At 36.6% G+C, this 15,552-nt stretch overlaps 2 protein-coding genes across 5 annotated transcripts; both read right to left on the bottom strand.

Annotated features, from left to right (window-relative positions):
- Positions 1-1,021: 1,021 nt before the first annotated feature.
- On the bottom strand, positions 1,022-8,658 carry nsun3 (NOP2/Sun RNA methyltransferase 3). 3 transcript variants are annotated; one of them, XM_030131094.1, is made up of 6 exons: positions 8,386-8,653; positions 7,254-7,360; positions 6,656-7,167; positions 5,251-5,405; positions 4,468-4,589; positions 1,022-3,405 (listed from the first exon to the last, which is right to left on the bottom strand). In XM_030131094.1, exons 1-6 carry the CDS (start codon positions 8,545-8,547, stop codon positions 3,084-3,086), a joined length of 1,380 nt encoding a protein of 459 aa, XP_029986954.1. In that variant the 5' UTR covers positions 8,548-8,653; the 3' UTR covers positions 1,022-3,083. The 3 variants fall into 3 exon arrangements, with proteins under 3 accessions (XP_029986954.1, XP_029986955.1, XP_029986957.1); XM_030131095.1 differs by having other exon boundaries at positions 7,254-7,357; XM_030131097.1 differs by lacking the exon at positions 7,254-7,360 and having other exon boundaries at positions 8,386-8,658.
- Positions 8,659-9,289: 631 nt separating this feature from the next.
- Positions 9,290-12,327, bottom strand: LOC115417048 (ATP synthase F(0) complex subunit C3, mitochondrial-like). Of its 2 annotated transcripts, none has more exons than XM_030130991.1 (5): positions 12,251-12,327; positions 11,877-11,963; positions 11,251-11,322; positions 10,092-10,291; positions 9,290-9,669 (listed from the first exon to the last, which is right to left on the bottom strand). In XM_030130991.1, exons 2-5 carry the CDS (start codon positions 11,913-11,915, stop codon positions 9,555-9,557), a joined length of 426 nt encoding a protein of 141 aa, XP_029986851.1. In that variant the 5' UTR covers positions 11,916-11,963; positions 12,251-12,327; the 3' UTR covers positions 9,290-9,554. The 2 variants fall into 2 exon arrangements, with proteins under 2 accessions (XP_029986851.1, XP_029986852.1); XM_030130992.1 differs by lacking the exon at positions 12,251-12,327 and adding an exon at positions 12,124-12,244.
- Between the last annotated feature and the right edge of the window lie 3,225 nt (positions 12,328-15,552).

The following is a 15,552-nucleotide window of genomic DNA, read 5'->3' as shown; positions in this document are numbered from 1 at the left end:
CCTTTACGTACTGCATAATAGTTTCAGTGTATGTAACTTCCTTTAATATGATATTCTAAATTCTAAGTAATGATATAAATTAGAGGTGTTAAGGAAAAGCTATGAATTTTACATTGGTCTTTTCAAAACATGAAAAGTCTGGATGCTCCTGGTCTGAATAGGGATTCTGCTGTAATAGAGCTCAGACACCATAAGCCGGCTTGACTATAATGCATTGTCCTCTCCCACTCAGGACCATCTTATGCTTTATATCTCTATCTACTGTTCTACAATTCCTCCCCCTAATTTCCCCTCCTCCTCTCCCCTTACTGTCAATGACTGGGGGTTTAATGATTGCATCTGGCGGTGCCACAAATTAATTCCTGCCTCTCTGGCAAAAAGCTGTTCCCCACCTGATTATGCAAAGCAGGCCTACATTCTCTCCCTTTGAAGTGCAGGAAAAGCTGCTCAGAGATTCTCCCCTTGAGGAAACACTGCAATATGGGGAACATCAACAAGCAAGAGTTCACACAAAGGTCAGCAATACGGTTAACCTCAATGAATCCCCACTTCATCTGCAGATCTCAATACTTTTTAAGTTGTGTGGACGTTGCGGCCATATAATGATGCACTTATATCACAGACTGAAGCTACTTTGCAAAGACATGCAGATGTGAAGCCAAAAGTAGGACAGCCATTAAAAATAGCCACGTAAACATAGCCAATAATACTTGTTTCTATGGCCATACAGAGTAGTTCAACAAAACTGCTGCAAAGCTCTTGCTGCTTTCCTATTTCAGCAATCATATCCTTAAATGTGTCTCTCAGGGTCCCTCAACCACCAGTCTGTGGATTCAGGGGGTTGACGTAAAGGTTTCTGCATACAAATGCCTTTACAACAGCATACTCTGTTATGCTGAAAGCGTACAAGTATATGAATTCTTGTTTGTTATTGGGTGCAATTATCCTCAAAACACCTTCTGCTTCTGATATGAGCAAACCCTGACAAATGAAAAAGTCACACCAGGTAAACTGAGCCAGGTGTGATCACAGATGAAGGATTAAGTCAAATGGTTTTAATATAGATTAGGACAAAAACGGAGTATTAGGAATGAAAGTAGTGTTAGATACAACAGACGGGAAGGTTTGTTACAGCTCCTGCCTTCACACTCTCTAGCATATTATTATTAAACTCATCTCTCAGAGAGATTTGTAGCTTGTGATGAGTACGTCAGGTCTGAAGATATTGGCATTAGTTTTATGGCATTTATACATTTTAACAAGCAAACAAGAAAATAAACATTTCAGTCAAGAGAAATCTCACGGTACCTTTTGAAAACATTCAGGAAATCAACAAACCAAGTCTAATATGTCTAATCCAGTATCACAAAATATGTCTTCTAGAGCTGTACATAGTATTACAAAATAATGACCATCAGAAATATAAATGTAAATATTTGAAATAAAATACATGTTAAATATTAAGAAACAAATATACTTTAAACAATGCAACGGGATGCAAAATATCATGGAAATACCTGCACATAAAGGCCCGGAACATTTATACATGAACACAGATGAGTGAAAATAGACATGAAGGAAAATGTGTAACACTGGACATCGATGTAAAACCATTATCCAGTTTGACTAAATATAAGCTAGATAATCAGTTTGGGACTTTGGGCAGAACTAGATTTGACAGAAGGCTGTCATGAATATAATCGCAGAAAAAAATTATTAGACCATCAAAAGTCATCAAAAACAAAGGTTATGCAATAAAGTACTAACTCCTGTGTGTATCGTGTGACTAAAACAGACAGAAAAGAAAACATGGAATGCCTAAAAGCACTGTTTTTGGCAGTACAATGCCATAGCTAACGATATAAGAAGTTAAGTGATTTTAATCAAGAAAACCATGGAAAATGGCTACATATCAGCTCTTAAATTAAACTCTTATGAGCTATTTTTGTTGTTATTATATTTGTCTAAACAAATGTACCTTTCGTTGTACCAGGCATTAAAATGAACAAGAAATTGAAGAAAACAAGGGATGGTCTAATAATTTTTTATGCGACTGTAGATGTGTTCTGTGGAACTCATCTGAACTATAGCCTCTTGAATGTTAAGAGAATCCTATCTAAGAGAAGCTGGATAAGAGAAAGCCCTGCCACTAGTGCCATGTGATGTTTTATTTATTCTAGGAATAGTCAGGAAACGTTTTGAGAACATTTTGAGAACGTAGAGCTCTAGCAGGTACATGTGGAGTGACTGGGGGCATGATGGTTCAAGTCAGATTTTATATTAATTATTAAAAGCATAGTTAACATGTACAGGTAGCCAGTGTAATGATATAAGAAAGGAGTGTAATTAATATTAAATGAATGCAGAATTATTTAATAACTCTTACTGGACCTGCAATTTGTTCTGTTCCGCGGTGCTAAATCTTGTAAAGTCATCTTTCATTCTCTGATGACCACTGAGTATTTACTCGTAAAGACAAAGACTATTATCAGTCAGTATAGGATAATATTACAATTAATTATTAATGTTAAAATCAAACATCTTATAACTTTATAACACTGGAATTTTTATTCTACATTTTCATATGGTATATAATTTGCCCTATTAATTGGGTTGTGAGGCTCATTCAATATCATCTAACTACAGTACCTGTAATTTCATGTGCACTTTCCAGAATTTCCAAACATTAACATCAGCAACTGTCTTGAACTGCAGATATGACACTGACATGGCAACAGCTTCTGCAGTTTTGACAGATGTTTTCACAACCTGTTAAAGGTGTGAGTGTTAAAGCTGCTATTTTACAATTAAAACCAGCAAACTGTAAGAGAGATCTAACTTCGAGCTACAGCAGGACCACTACTGTTGCCACTGCACTCCTTTCCAAGAGTACAGGCGGTACAGGATTGCACTGTGAAGAGTCTGCTAAATGTAAATGAGCAGGTTTGTGAACTTAGGCCCTTCTACACTCACAGACCTGCACAGCTACCTTCCATGAAGTAGCATTTAAAACATGCTTATACAGTTGAAACTTGTATTTACATTAGAATTCAAGTATCATTTCTCCAAAAATAGAACAGACATTATATTCGTCTTCTAATCCGAGACAAAAACATGGGTCCCCAAGTTTTCCCAGGATGAGGAACCACTAAAATGCCAAGTCTGTGATGATAAGAGGACACTGTATCAAACTGTGTGTGTGCAGTCTGTCCGTGACTGCAGGGACCACGACTGAATGTGAAGTATTTTGAAAAGGGAACAACAATCTCCTCCCACAGGTCTTCAGGTTCAGCCTCAGGACAGTCTTTTAGCACCGTTTCAATGACAGTGTAATTCTCAGAACTGGACAGGGTGCAAGTTGAATACACCACAACACCCCCTGGACGCACCGCTGACAATGCAGACCTGCACAGATTACACATGGAAATCATCAAGCAAACAAATAACTTTAATCACAGTAATTATGAGTAATTTTCAACCACATCCTCTGATATTTCCATGCCTGGTTTTCTTTTTGAATATACAGTCGCAGAAAAAAATAATTAAACTATTAAAAGTCATCAAAAACAATGGTTTTGCAATCAAGTACTAACTCTTGTGTGTATCATGTGACTAAAACAGGCAGAAAAGAAAACAATTAATGCCTAAAAGCACTATTTTTGGCAGAACAATGCCATAGCTATTGATGTAAGAACTGAAGTGATATTGGTTATTATCAAGAAAACATGGAAAATGGCTAGATAACAGCTCTGCAATTAAATTGTTACGAGCTATTTTTGTTGTTATCATTATATTTGTCCAAACAAATGTACCTTTAGTTGTACCAGGCCTTAAAATGAACAAGAAATTGAAGAAAACAAGGGTGGTCTAATAATTTTTTTTGCAACTGTGTGTGTGTGTGTGTGTGTGTGTGTGTGTGTGTGTGTGTGTGTGTAGGTGTGTGTAGGTGTGTGTGTATGTGTGTGTGTGTGTATATATATGATACAGTCGATTGTACATTTACCCTATTTATTTTCTTACTATATTATATTTTTTATTACTTCATGCACAGTAATAGAGCTGAGAATCTTTGCAATTTCACTGCATGTTTTTCTTGCCAATTTTCTGGCTGTGATAAGTAAAAATACCCTGAACCTTCACTAGGTATCTATAATGTTCTTTCTGATAGTCATTTTATGTACTTAATTGTATATGATGTTTATATTATATGTAAAGTCTGCATTGAATTACTTTTTGTAAAATAATGTAATATTGGATAGCATTTTATAATTCTGTATCCTACCAAGACTCTCTTCCAGACTTTGTTTAATTACCATTTTTGTAATGCATTCAATCGTCCTGTTCTTTGTGCCTCACATTTTGCCCTTGGGGACAGATTTGAACTGAACTGAGCTGAGCTGCAGGAGGATGGGAGAATACCACAAGGATGACATACAGAAATTTCTTTAGGTGTGGGATTGGACTTACTTAAGCAGCTGAGCCTGGAGCGCTGGCAGTCTGGCCCTTTCTCGTAATCTCTGTTCCACCTGCTGGCCACTAGTAGAATAAAGCCAGCTCCTGTCATTAGAACATGGAGCATCGACTAGAACCTGTGAGAAAGAGAGCAAGAACTGTCAAAGGGGACGGGGGTGTGATCAGACTGTGAGACAGTTAAAAGGTCACAGAAGAAGAGCTTAAATTAAAGGATAGAAAAATATATTTTCCTATAACACCTCAGTCTATGAATAAATTATGGTTAGAGAAAAAAGAATATTCCCTTAATCATTTCGGCCTTCGATGTCCAATGAAAAAGTACAAATTTTATGAAGTTCCGAATATTTTCAGTTCAGCTTGGAATTTGAGCTAAAGTGCTCATATATAAATCTGTCCTTGATACAAACCAAAGTCATCATTACCACAATATACCTTCAATCTATGTTCTTTGCTGTGTTCCTTTATTGTTGTATTCTTTTCATTTAGCATTTGTTCAAACAGTGCATGGCCACTCTTCAACTTACTCCCTCTGTTTCCCTTTCAACATTGTCAATCACTTTAACTTCTTTGATTCTACTCAGGCATTTGTTGGCTCCTGTACGGATTAAACTGTTTTCCCATCTTACACTAGACTTGTTAGGTACTCTACTCAAAAGCCTGCTGTTCTTATTCACTTCTAACCACATCCTTGAACAACGTACTGTGTGCCTTATTTTGTGGCATACTAAAGTTCTGGAAAAAACTGCCACCCACATACCAGCACTTTTCTCCCCATACCTTGTCATATGTAGATGCTTCACTCTGCCCAAAACACCGCCCATCAAGTGCAGACACAATCACTCTGCTCTTTAATGAGTGAGGTAGAAAAGACTCTAGGGTTTTGGCCAGCCAGTCTCGTCTGTGAGGATCTGGTTCATTACAGCAGAGAAGTGCTGGAACACAAGAAACAATATTATTACTTATTACAAGTAGTCAGTGCATTAGTATAAAATATTGCTATAATTAACTATTTTATTGTGACACATTTTAAATAAAGATGAAAATCCCCACTGATTTTCTGTATCGACTCTGTTCGGATTCACATGTTCTCAGTTCTGTTTGCTATCCAATTTGATTCCTTATTGATTTTGTTAGGGACATTTTTGTATCAATATCAATTTTGGAAGATATATTCAGAGAAACAATAACTATAAAATGTATGATTTGTTAATTTATTTTAACTTCTATTTATCAAACAAAATTACAAAGAAAATATTTTCAGTGTTTTCCATCCAATGAAAACAATTCAAAATACTCAATGTTGCCCTTACTCTTCAACAGGAAAAAGAATACATTTTAAAAAATCAATCGAAGCAAGACTGTGTTAATTGATATGAGATGAGATAAATAATTGATGAGACCAAACCCTCACTTGGAAATTCTACTGCTCAATATTTTTTTTCAATATTTAACAATGTATTGAAGAGTTTATTTCTGACATACATGATGAATTTTGTATTACCTGGATCAGCTGCCTTTTGTCCAGCAGAGATCTTTTAACCCATAACGACCCAGTGCTATTTATGTGGCAGTTCCCACATGAATTTTTCTCTATTTTTTAACCTTTCATAAGGGATTTATTAACATTTATTCTTATATTTTGCTCTTTATTTTGTATTCTTAAGTGAAAATCAGGTATTTTCCTATATTTAATTTATTGATAATGTAAATGTACATAAAAGTTCAAATTAAAGTTGTGCGTTAATATATCAAAAACAGAGAAAATGGAAGAAAAAGTAAGTTTTTCAGTAAAAAATTATCATTAACTGAACATAAAACAAGCATCTCTAACCACAGTCCTTGATCCAAGTCTATGGGTTTTACTGGTGAATCAATGTTGGAGAAGATGACAGTGTTTTTCACATTCACTACTGAGCCTCTGAACGTCCAAATGGGTCATATCTGATGACCATGAGAAGATGACAAACTGCATGTTACACCAGTTATTTACATGTATTGATAGGATTAGTAGACCAACAGGTATTAAAGAGTTTAGGTCAGGAGTCGATTTTGGTCACCGGTGGATGTTTGGGTCTTTATGGGTTAAACTGAACCTAAACCTGCTGTAAAAGATGGTGTACTTCTTTCAATTTGCATAAAATAAAGTAAAAGTTTGCAAATTCCTATAAAATAGTTGTCTTACCTGGAGTACAGCTTTGCATTATGGCTATGGCTTTACCCCCAGGTGCAGAACAAAGATCCAAAATGTTCTCACCATCTTTGACTTGCAAAGCCAGCACTGGAAGGAGAGAGGCAGCATTCAGGAGGTAGTACTGCTTCAGGTGACCTGGCCTGTGAGCCTGTGAGGGAAATCGCAGGGGATATGGATGGATATAACACTGCAGCGAAGGACTGTGCTGACTGAGGGAAGATTCTGATTGAAGGCACTGTTTGACTGTGTCAGAGTTTCTGTCAAGTTGGAGATGAGAGTTATCAAGGGGATAATTGGAGAGCAACGGAGAGACATTTTCTTCTGGCTGCTTAGAGGGATGCTGTTTTAATAAAGGGGCATCACAAAGCAATGAGGAGGCATCTGTTTGCAGCAGGATCTTAGAAAAGCCCTGTGACTGGAGAATCTGTGTGATATCTGTCACAGCAGCGAAGCGGTTGAGCATGATGCCATACTGCCAGGACTGAGGATCCAGAAGTACTGCCCTGCAAAGAAGAAACAATCCTGATGAAGGAATAGTACGAACATTGCATAAGTGGCTGGTGAAATAGGTGTTGGAGACTACATTTACCTAGCAGATGTCCACAACTCTCCTAATTCCTGACTGTACTGCTGGTCAAACTGCTCCAGTACTGCCTGACATGAAGACCTTTCCCTTTTGGCTCTTTTGTTTAACTGCTACAAACACAGAGTATTGAATTTTATTTTCAGAAAAATAATACAGCACCTCATAGGAAACTCATTCTCATTTAACCCTTTCATGCAGTGGTCACTCCAGTGGACAGTTCTTCTCCAGCTGTTCTCTTGTATATTCATGGGTTTTGTTCTTTTAGCTCCATATCAGCCAACACAGTGGATACTTATGCATATGTAACTTTGCTGTTCTTGATAAATCTGATCTGCAGTAATATGTTTGAGTGTAAATCAATTGTTATTAGACTGCAATTATCATTTTTTCTTTAACAAAATGGGTTTTTTGTATATTATCTCCATGAAGTGAGTAAGAACTAGTATTAGAGTATGTTTAAATATGAGAAAACATCAGATTAGCAGCAGTAAAAGTGTTTATATTTCATAGTTTTCACTGTATATCAGTAAATACATGTTTCTTTGCTTCAAAAATTAAATGCATTGTATCCATTTGAGTGGACATTTTTGCAGCTCCATGAAAAATAGGTTCATAAAAAGCTGTCAATTGCATTTTTTTTTTCATGCGTAAAGAGGAATAAAAACAGGGGAGAAAAATCATGATTAAGGTTCTCATAATTCATGCATGAAAGGGTTAAACAACAACTCAGTAACACTAGTATGTCACTGATCAACATAATACAAATGTATCATGATGGGATACATTTTATTACAATGTGGATTATTCCTTTAAATTTCAGACAGGAAAAAAAAATGCTGTTCGTTTTAACACTGGCTACCCCTGGTGGAGGCGGAGTATACAACTATTCCTTCAGATAAAGAATTTGAACAAGGCAATTTAGGTTACAGCTCTAAAAACAGCAAAAAAAACCCAAAAAAACCACGAAATTATTGAATAATGTGCATGCTTTACATAACAAATTAAGTGGAAATGTCGGTTGTAACGCTCTGAGTACTCGTTTAGCAAGTAACTGATAAGTCAATTGAAGCTGTAAAAATAAGACAAAGGTCAATTATGAGTTAAATACTAATAAAACTTGTCGTAACGTATTTACCTTTTTAGCGGTAGATTCTGTTTGTTTGTGCGGGTGTATAACAACGTCGGAACCACTGTGACAGTAACACGACCACCAGCACCACGGGTATCTCTGCGTTTTATTTCTAATTTTAGACCTAATACTCCTCCGCGAATTATAAAACTGTCTGATTGAAAACATGTCTTGTTTTCTAGTTTGTCTATTCCTGCTGCTTCACGATAATACATATTAGTTTTTTTAAAGATTGGTGTTTTTGTCGGGCAAAGCGTAACAGCATCACTCCAACTGGTACGTCTCTCAAATCTGTCCCCTTTACCTTTGACTGTCAACCATTGGTTCCGCACGACAACCTACTCTATTTCTTCTCAGCTCTTGTTTGTAAATTAGCGTTAAGCATGTTGTTGTCCCAGAGGTTAACATAGATCTATAAAATACTCTTTGCTCAGTGTCAGGACATTCTGTGGCCGCAGAAGGACCACTTCACTCCGAAATGACGGGAGAAGACGGAGGTTTGTTCCGGTCCATAATGCTCTTGATTGTTGAAGATGGTGCTTTTAGAGTAAACCAAGTCCACTGAAAGACCGTCTTTAATGATTTTTTTAACCCAAGCATGGTTTACACTTTCGGCCCTATGGCAGGGGTCAAAAACCCGCTGAGACTGACCTCTTCATTCACTTTTATAGACGTCATGAATATGGCTAACTTCTGTCTTGCTAACCAAACAATATCTACATTAGCTATAATCAGTAAAGGAGACTAGAAATTGAAAGGAAAAAATAACTATGTATTTGCAACTTGAGAAAAATACATTTTGAATCTTGACAAGAGGAGGAGAGAAAAAAAATCATCTTTTTCTCTCTTTTGTCAGGTAATGAAACACTGCCATTTAAAGTCAATCAGAAAATAATGACACATACAGGCACACATTATGAATTACATGTTTTATTTCTGTCAATGGTTGCATGTCTGTTAACAAAAACATTTGATTAAATATACAATATAATGGCAGAACACCCATTAAAATGAGGTTGGTTTGCCATAGTTTTATACATCTGTGGGTTCACAATCTTTTACGAAACACCAGTGAATAAGCAAGACATTAAGCTAACATTCATTGATATTTCGATCCGATAATTCTTGCTAACAATATCTCATCATGTATCTCTACAGAGCCCATACCAAATGGTTTACATGGCAAACAGAATAAGGAAAGCAACCATCAGACAGAAGAGACCCATAGCCTCAGAGAGGGCAAAGCCAAGGATGGCGTAAGAGAACAGCTGCTGCTTCAGAGAGGGGTTCCTGTGGAGACAAAGAAATGACAGAGATAAGTTGAAGGTATTAGGCGTTAAATGTACAATGGGCTCTATGCACAGCCTCACTACTTAATGAACGTCAGGTGGGTCTTTATTTCCTGACTTTCATTATTGACACACTGATTAATCCAGGTGTGTCTGCTACTTCTTGTTGTGACTACTGATTAATCAGGCACACCTGGATTAATCAGTGTGTCCAATAATGAAAGACAGGAAATAAAGGACCCACTTGAGGCTCAGGAAGTAGTGAGGCTGTGCGTAGAGCCATTGCTGAGACACCTCTACAAGCAATCCCATTGGCTTGCGAGATTCACTTTGTAAGACTTGGTAAGCCCAAATAATTCTGTACAACACTCAGTCTTGGCCAAAATGGCCTAAAATGACAGATTTGGTGATCTGTTAAATTACCTTGCATATCCAATAATAAGGCTACCAAACACTGTCCCGATACCAGCTCCAGATCCAGCCACTCCCACAGTAGCAGCTCCTGCTCCAATGAACTTTGCAGCAGTATCAATGTCACGGCTCACAGCACTAGTCTGGAATCCCCGCACTGCCACCTGCTGTTGGGAGGCTAGGAGACTCTGTGGTGCCAGCAGTGAGGCAGTCTAAAATTTAAAAAAATAGAGTTAGTATAAAACTATTTAGAATCGCTAAAACATATTTGTCAGCCCATTGATTAAATTGCTTAGTTAAAAACCAGACTGGAAAGGTATAAGTCATACAAAATAGAGAAATAAGAAAACAGTATACACTGTGATACATGTAATGTATGTGGTAGGTTTATTTCAAACAGCAACCCACATTAACAAAACAATTTAAGTAAAGATATGTTCATACCTCAGTTTTTATGTAAAATTTCTGTGCATTTATGTATGTAGCTCAATACTGTCAACTGTAATCAATGAGTCTTAAAACTAAAATGAAAATGCCATTTTACACATCAATTTTTAATCTTTCAAACATGCAAGCTACCTCCCACAGTATTTAAATATGGTTCATATACCGATTACATTTTAATCTGTATTTAAATAAAGCTTGAAAGAAGAGGTCAAATGATTATCAACCAGGCTGAGTATCAGAGCCAATATTCAGCAATTTTACAATCACGGTCATATTGACTTTTTTAATTCCATAAAATAGACCTAAATATTAGGTACTCTGACTGTGACACAGCTGTAGTCACCACAATGTGGTGCACTGAGCTACTCTGCTTTCTGTTTAAGAATTAAAAGTTAAAAGTACAAATTTGAGCAGTTTCCTTTATTTTTAACATTTTAAGAACTTCTTAAGCTTATTTTGGTAATTAAAACTTAAACTTTCCAAGAGATGCCTGCTGTGTAATCCCACCACTTCAGGATAATTCCTTTAAGCCTAACATATGCTTAAAGGAATTTAAATGTCATTCTGTGTTGGAGATTATGTGTTTGACCAAGATTTTCATTTTTATGGCAAATGTAACTACATTCCTCTGGCATCTGCTCTGACAATAAACAAAATCATTTGAAATACATTACAATTCTCCAAATCCCCAGCTAACATTAACCCTGCTTTAGGTCTTGCTCACCTCTGTTTTCCTGGCATCAGACACTACTGCTGCTGAAAGTGGTCTGTACAGTGCCCGAGATCCAGCACGGACCTACATCAAAAGAAATCACAAGAAACAGACCTTATCATGGCTGCATGTTGACCTTCAAAAAACAGAAACTATTCAGGCAATATAAAAAAGGATACAGTTATAAGGATATAATAGTGCATTAGGATTAGGGTCAATGTTATTAAATATTAGGCATCAATGTTACTACACAGTGCTGATATTCATTTCGATTATATATGCATGCTAACTTATTCCTCAACCTACTATAATATGTTCTGCAAGTCCAAATCAGCAGTGCAAACTGGCCCCAATAGGTGGACAACCCTTTTGCACACGACGATTTAGCACTGATAAAGTTAACCAATAGGACGTCCTTGCAGGTGTGGGCACTAAGCTAACTTTAGCATGGGGTCAAAGACGGCTGCATACATGTCCAAATCCAATTGTGACTGGGCCATAATATACCTACTGACTCTTGAGCAAACATTTGAATGTAGCAATTTGCTGCTTTTGTGTTTGAATCGTGGATTTAGGTGCAGTTAGCAGACTGTCAAAGAAAGTAAACGTGTTATCTGCTTCCATTCATCCAGACTCACCAGAGAGGGCGTGGAGACAAACTTAGCACAGGCATACATTACGAAGACGTGGTGATCAGGTCAACCAAACAGATGACGATTCAGTGTCTGCAAAAGCAATACGTGAACAAGGCTTTAGTTAGTTGTTGGTATAGTGTGACCGAACTGCACAAGTATAGAGTGTACAAAGTTAACAGCGGACACACAAGTAAGGTCAAAATCCGCTACAAACCAAACAACATGGCTGAAAATAAGCCAATTGACGAACCACTAGAGCTGAATAGTGTTGTAGTTCACTGAGTTACAAAGATGTACAATTACACAGAAGCGACAAATAAGTATATTTTACAGCGACACGTACAATAAGAGCGGAGGAGGTTAGGGCTAGCACTCACCGGTTTGTAGTAAAGGTCGAACACACGAGAGGTTTGCGCATGGGCAATAATGACACGGCTCACTTCCGGTTTCCTGATGCGTCAATATCCATGTTTTCTATTCACTAAATTCGTGGAGATATGATAAAAAAAATCCGCTTATTTATGTTGTTTTATTATCATATTAGCTTATATGTAGTAAATAAAACTAAATCGGTTTATAATGCAAATACAATTTGAGTCCAAAAGGAGCATTTCCTTCAGCTGTAGGTTTATTGCTACTTCCATACTCCCCCCTAGAGGTCATTTGTTCAAATTAATATATCCTCACAAAATTCACTGCAGCCCAAGGGTACTAATTTACAACTACAGCCCCGTAAATCTTACATTCTTAGCAAAATTTATTATTAGCTTCATTTAAACTGTAGTAATTTGTTCTGTTCATAAAGCAGAGGTGGTCTATGAATAACTGATTAAATACTGCTGTCCCAATGTCAGTGTTTCTCATAAAGTGGGGCGGGCCCCCCTGGGGGGCGCGAAGGCTTGCCAGGGGGGCCAGGGGATCCTTCCTAGGTGCTTATTTTTTCTTCAGGTTAGAACAGCAGGTGGAACTAATGTATTAACGCTGGAGCACCGTGGACTCATTTTAGGGACATACAACAAACAAATCTACTGCCATGGTGATCTGTCACTAGACTAGAGTTTAGGTTTGGAGAGTGGACAAGAATTTGACTGGAAAAGAAAAATGTGCAGTGTTTCTGTTTTTGCACAGTTTGTACAGTTTGCACTTTGATGTTCTGAGATGTGCAACATAAACGGGCTCATTGCAGCCGCTGATATTGTTAAAATGTTCATCTTTGTAACCAAAATGTGTTGGTTGCTCTAAAAAAAAAAAAATTACCTTATTGTCATAGTTGTAAGTTAATTACACATTTCCTATTTTTATTTTGAAAAATAATGTCTCAGGGAGCAGTCTTGTTGAGTTAATTTGTACTGTTCAATCAAAAATCTATGTTATTTTTAATTTGCCCAACAAATTATTCAAGGAAAAGCAAAAAGTAGTAGTAGTAGTAGTAGTAGTAGTAGTAGTAGTTTATTCAGTCATGACAACACCAAATATTGTACACAGTATTGACATTTCATGCAAAGGAAAGAAAAAGAATCACAGAATCACAAAATCAAGAATCTTGTGTTGAATAATGACTGAAAAGGAATAGGCAGAAGCAGACTGCTTATCAAGGCCTATCCTATATTACAACTTTTTAGGCTACCAACCTCCAAAGAAACAACAACAACAGATAATTAATCGCATTTATAAGCTTCAAAAATAGCTTTACAAACCATTTTCTTAAAAACCAAAAAAGAATTACATGTTTTTAAATTTATGTTGGCATCATTCCAAAATTTAACTCCAATAATGGACACACATCTCCTTTTCATACCTTTTTTAGCTTTTTGTACAGTAAATTTGCAAACACCTCTGAGATTATATGGAATGTCCTGAATTGAAAAGAACCTCTGTATTGGGTCAGGGAGCATTTTTGATTTTGCTCTGAACATAACTTGCATTATTTTATAATAAAAGAGATCATAAAATTTCATCACATAAGAATTTAGAAAAAGTGGCTCCGTGTGAGCATAATAATCAGCCTTATTGATAATACGTATAGCTCGTTTTTGCAGTTTTATTATTGAATTTATAGTGGTTTTGAAGGTGGATCCCCACAATTCCACACAGTAAGTTATATAGGGAACAATCAATGAGTAATAGATTAAATGCAAGGCCTTGGAGTTCAACACATTTCTAGATTTATACAGGATTGCAAGTGATTTTGAGATTTTCCCTTTAATGTATTCAGTGTGTTGTTTCCATGTTAGCTTTTGATCAACGACAACTCCAAGGAATTTAGTCTCAGAAACTCTTTCAATATCAACATTACAAATTTTTAATTTAACATTACAATCACTTGCATTTAGATTCCCAAAAACCATAAATTTTGTTTTCTTAATGTTTAAAGATAATTTATTGACATCAAACCAAGTCTTAAGATTTTCCAGCTCCATTTCTACACTACACAGAAGTTCCTTTAAATTCTTTCCAGAGCAAAATAAATTGGTATCATCAGCAAATATTACATATCTAAAAAAATCTGTTACATTGCAGATGTCATTGATATAAAGAATAAACAGTTTTGGACCAATCACTGATCCTTGTGGTACACCGCATGTAATCCTTCTCAGTGCTGACATCGTATCATTAATTTGTACACACTGGTATTTTTACGATATTTTTACGATATTGATGTTTCTTTCAATAAAAGTAATAATTGCACCACAGGTACAATGTTGTTGGGGTTGAGGGGGGCTTGGAGATTTTTCGTGCTCCAAAGGGGGCCCGACAGAAAAAGATTGAGAACCACTGTCCTATGTGAACATAGAAAATGTCAAGCCCATGTGCAGGTGGGACCAATAGCCACACATTAGAAATATATTTCTAGAACCAAGGATTTCTGTTGAAATATAGTTTACAAGAAGAGAGGAGATAAATGAAATACAAACTGCAGGACAAGACAGGAGAGATATTCAGAAATTCTCAGTGCATCATGGGAGGTCCTCCAGCAGTCTTATCTTAAAGCACCAGCACTAATCCCCCCCTTTTCCACCAACATGGAACTGACGCTGGTTTTGTTTACTCACCTAATTCTGAATCATTGAGAGCATTTCAATGAAAAAATAATTATATTCAGAATCCTGAAAGTTTATTCGCAACTGAAACTGTAAAATAGTAGGATTTCCTCTGATCTGAAGTGTGAACCATTGTGGATCCATCATATTGTACAGGTAAAAAACAGAGATGCAGGACAATGCATACGTCTGAGCAACCTGTAGAAAGAAGAAGGTTCAACAACTGCTGATGAGTTTGGTTTTTATTTAGTATCTACTGAGTTTCTGGAAGTGATGACAGTCTGGTTGAACTTTAATGCATTTTTCAACTTGTTTTTTATAAAAATGCATAAAATATGGAGATGATGGTGGGGTAATATGGTCAATCATTCAGTCAATCAAATTTTATTTATGTAGAGCCAAATTATAACAAAAGTCATGTCATGACACTTTACATGTAGAGCTAGTCAAAACCAGGCTCTCAAGTTAATTTACAGAAACCCAACGGCATCCTCCAGGATCAAACACTTGTGACTGGTGACAGTGGAGAGGAAAAACTTCCTTCTAACAGGCAGAAACCTCAAGCAGACCCTGACTCCTGGAGGATGGCCATCTGCCTTGACCAGCTGGGGTTAAAGAGAGAGGGTAAAGGAGGAGAA

Source organism: Sphaeramia orbicularis, chromosome 3 (genome assembly GCF_902148855.1).
Source record: "Sphaeramia orbicularis chromosome 3, fSphaOr1.1, whole genome shotgun sequence".
Lineage (NCBI taxonomy): Eukaryota > Metazoa > Chordata > Actinopteri > Kurtiformes > Apogonidae > Sphaeramia > Sphaeramia orbicularis.
The sequence above is the reverse complement of the archived record's forward strand: the minus strand, read 5'-3'. Positions and strand labels throughout refer to the sequence as shown.

Excerpts from the sequence above, each read along its gene's own strand:
- nsun3 (XM_030131094.1), bottom strand. The coding sequence starts at position 8,547 with ATGTTTTCAATCAGACAGTTTTATAATTCGCGGAGGAGTATTAGGTCT. Across the intron at positions 7,168-7,253 it reads GAGTTGTGGACATCTGCTAG|GGCAGTACTTCTGGATCCTC; the intron begins GTAAATGTAGTC and ends TCTTCTTTGCAG. Across the intron at positions 5,406-6,655 it reads AATGCAAAGCTGTACTCCAG|CACTTCTCTGCTGTAATGAA; the intron begins GTAAGACAACTA and ends CTTGTGTTCCAG.
- LOC115417048 (XM_030130991.1), bottom strand. The coding sequence starts at position 11,915 with ATGTATGCCTGTGCTAAGTTTGTCTCCACGCCCTCTCTG. Across the intron at positions 11,323-11,876 it reads TTGTCTCCACGCCCTCTCTG|GTCCGTGCTGGATCTCGGGC; the intron begins GTGAGTCTGGAT and ends CTTTTGATGTAG. Across the intron at positions 10,292-11,250 it reads CTGATGCCAGGAAAACAGAG|ACTGCCTCACTGCTGGCACC; the intron begins GTGAGCAAGACC and ends TTTAAATTTTAG.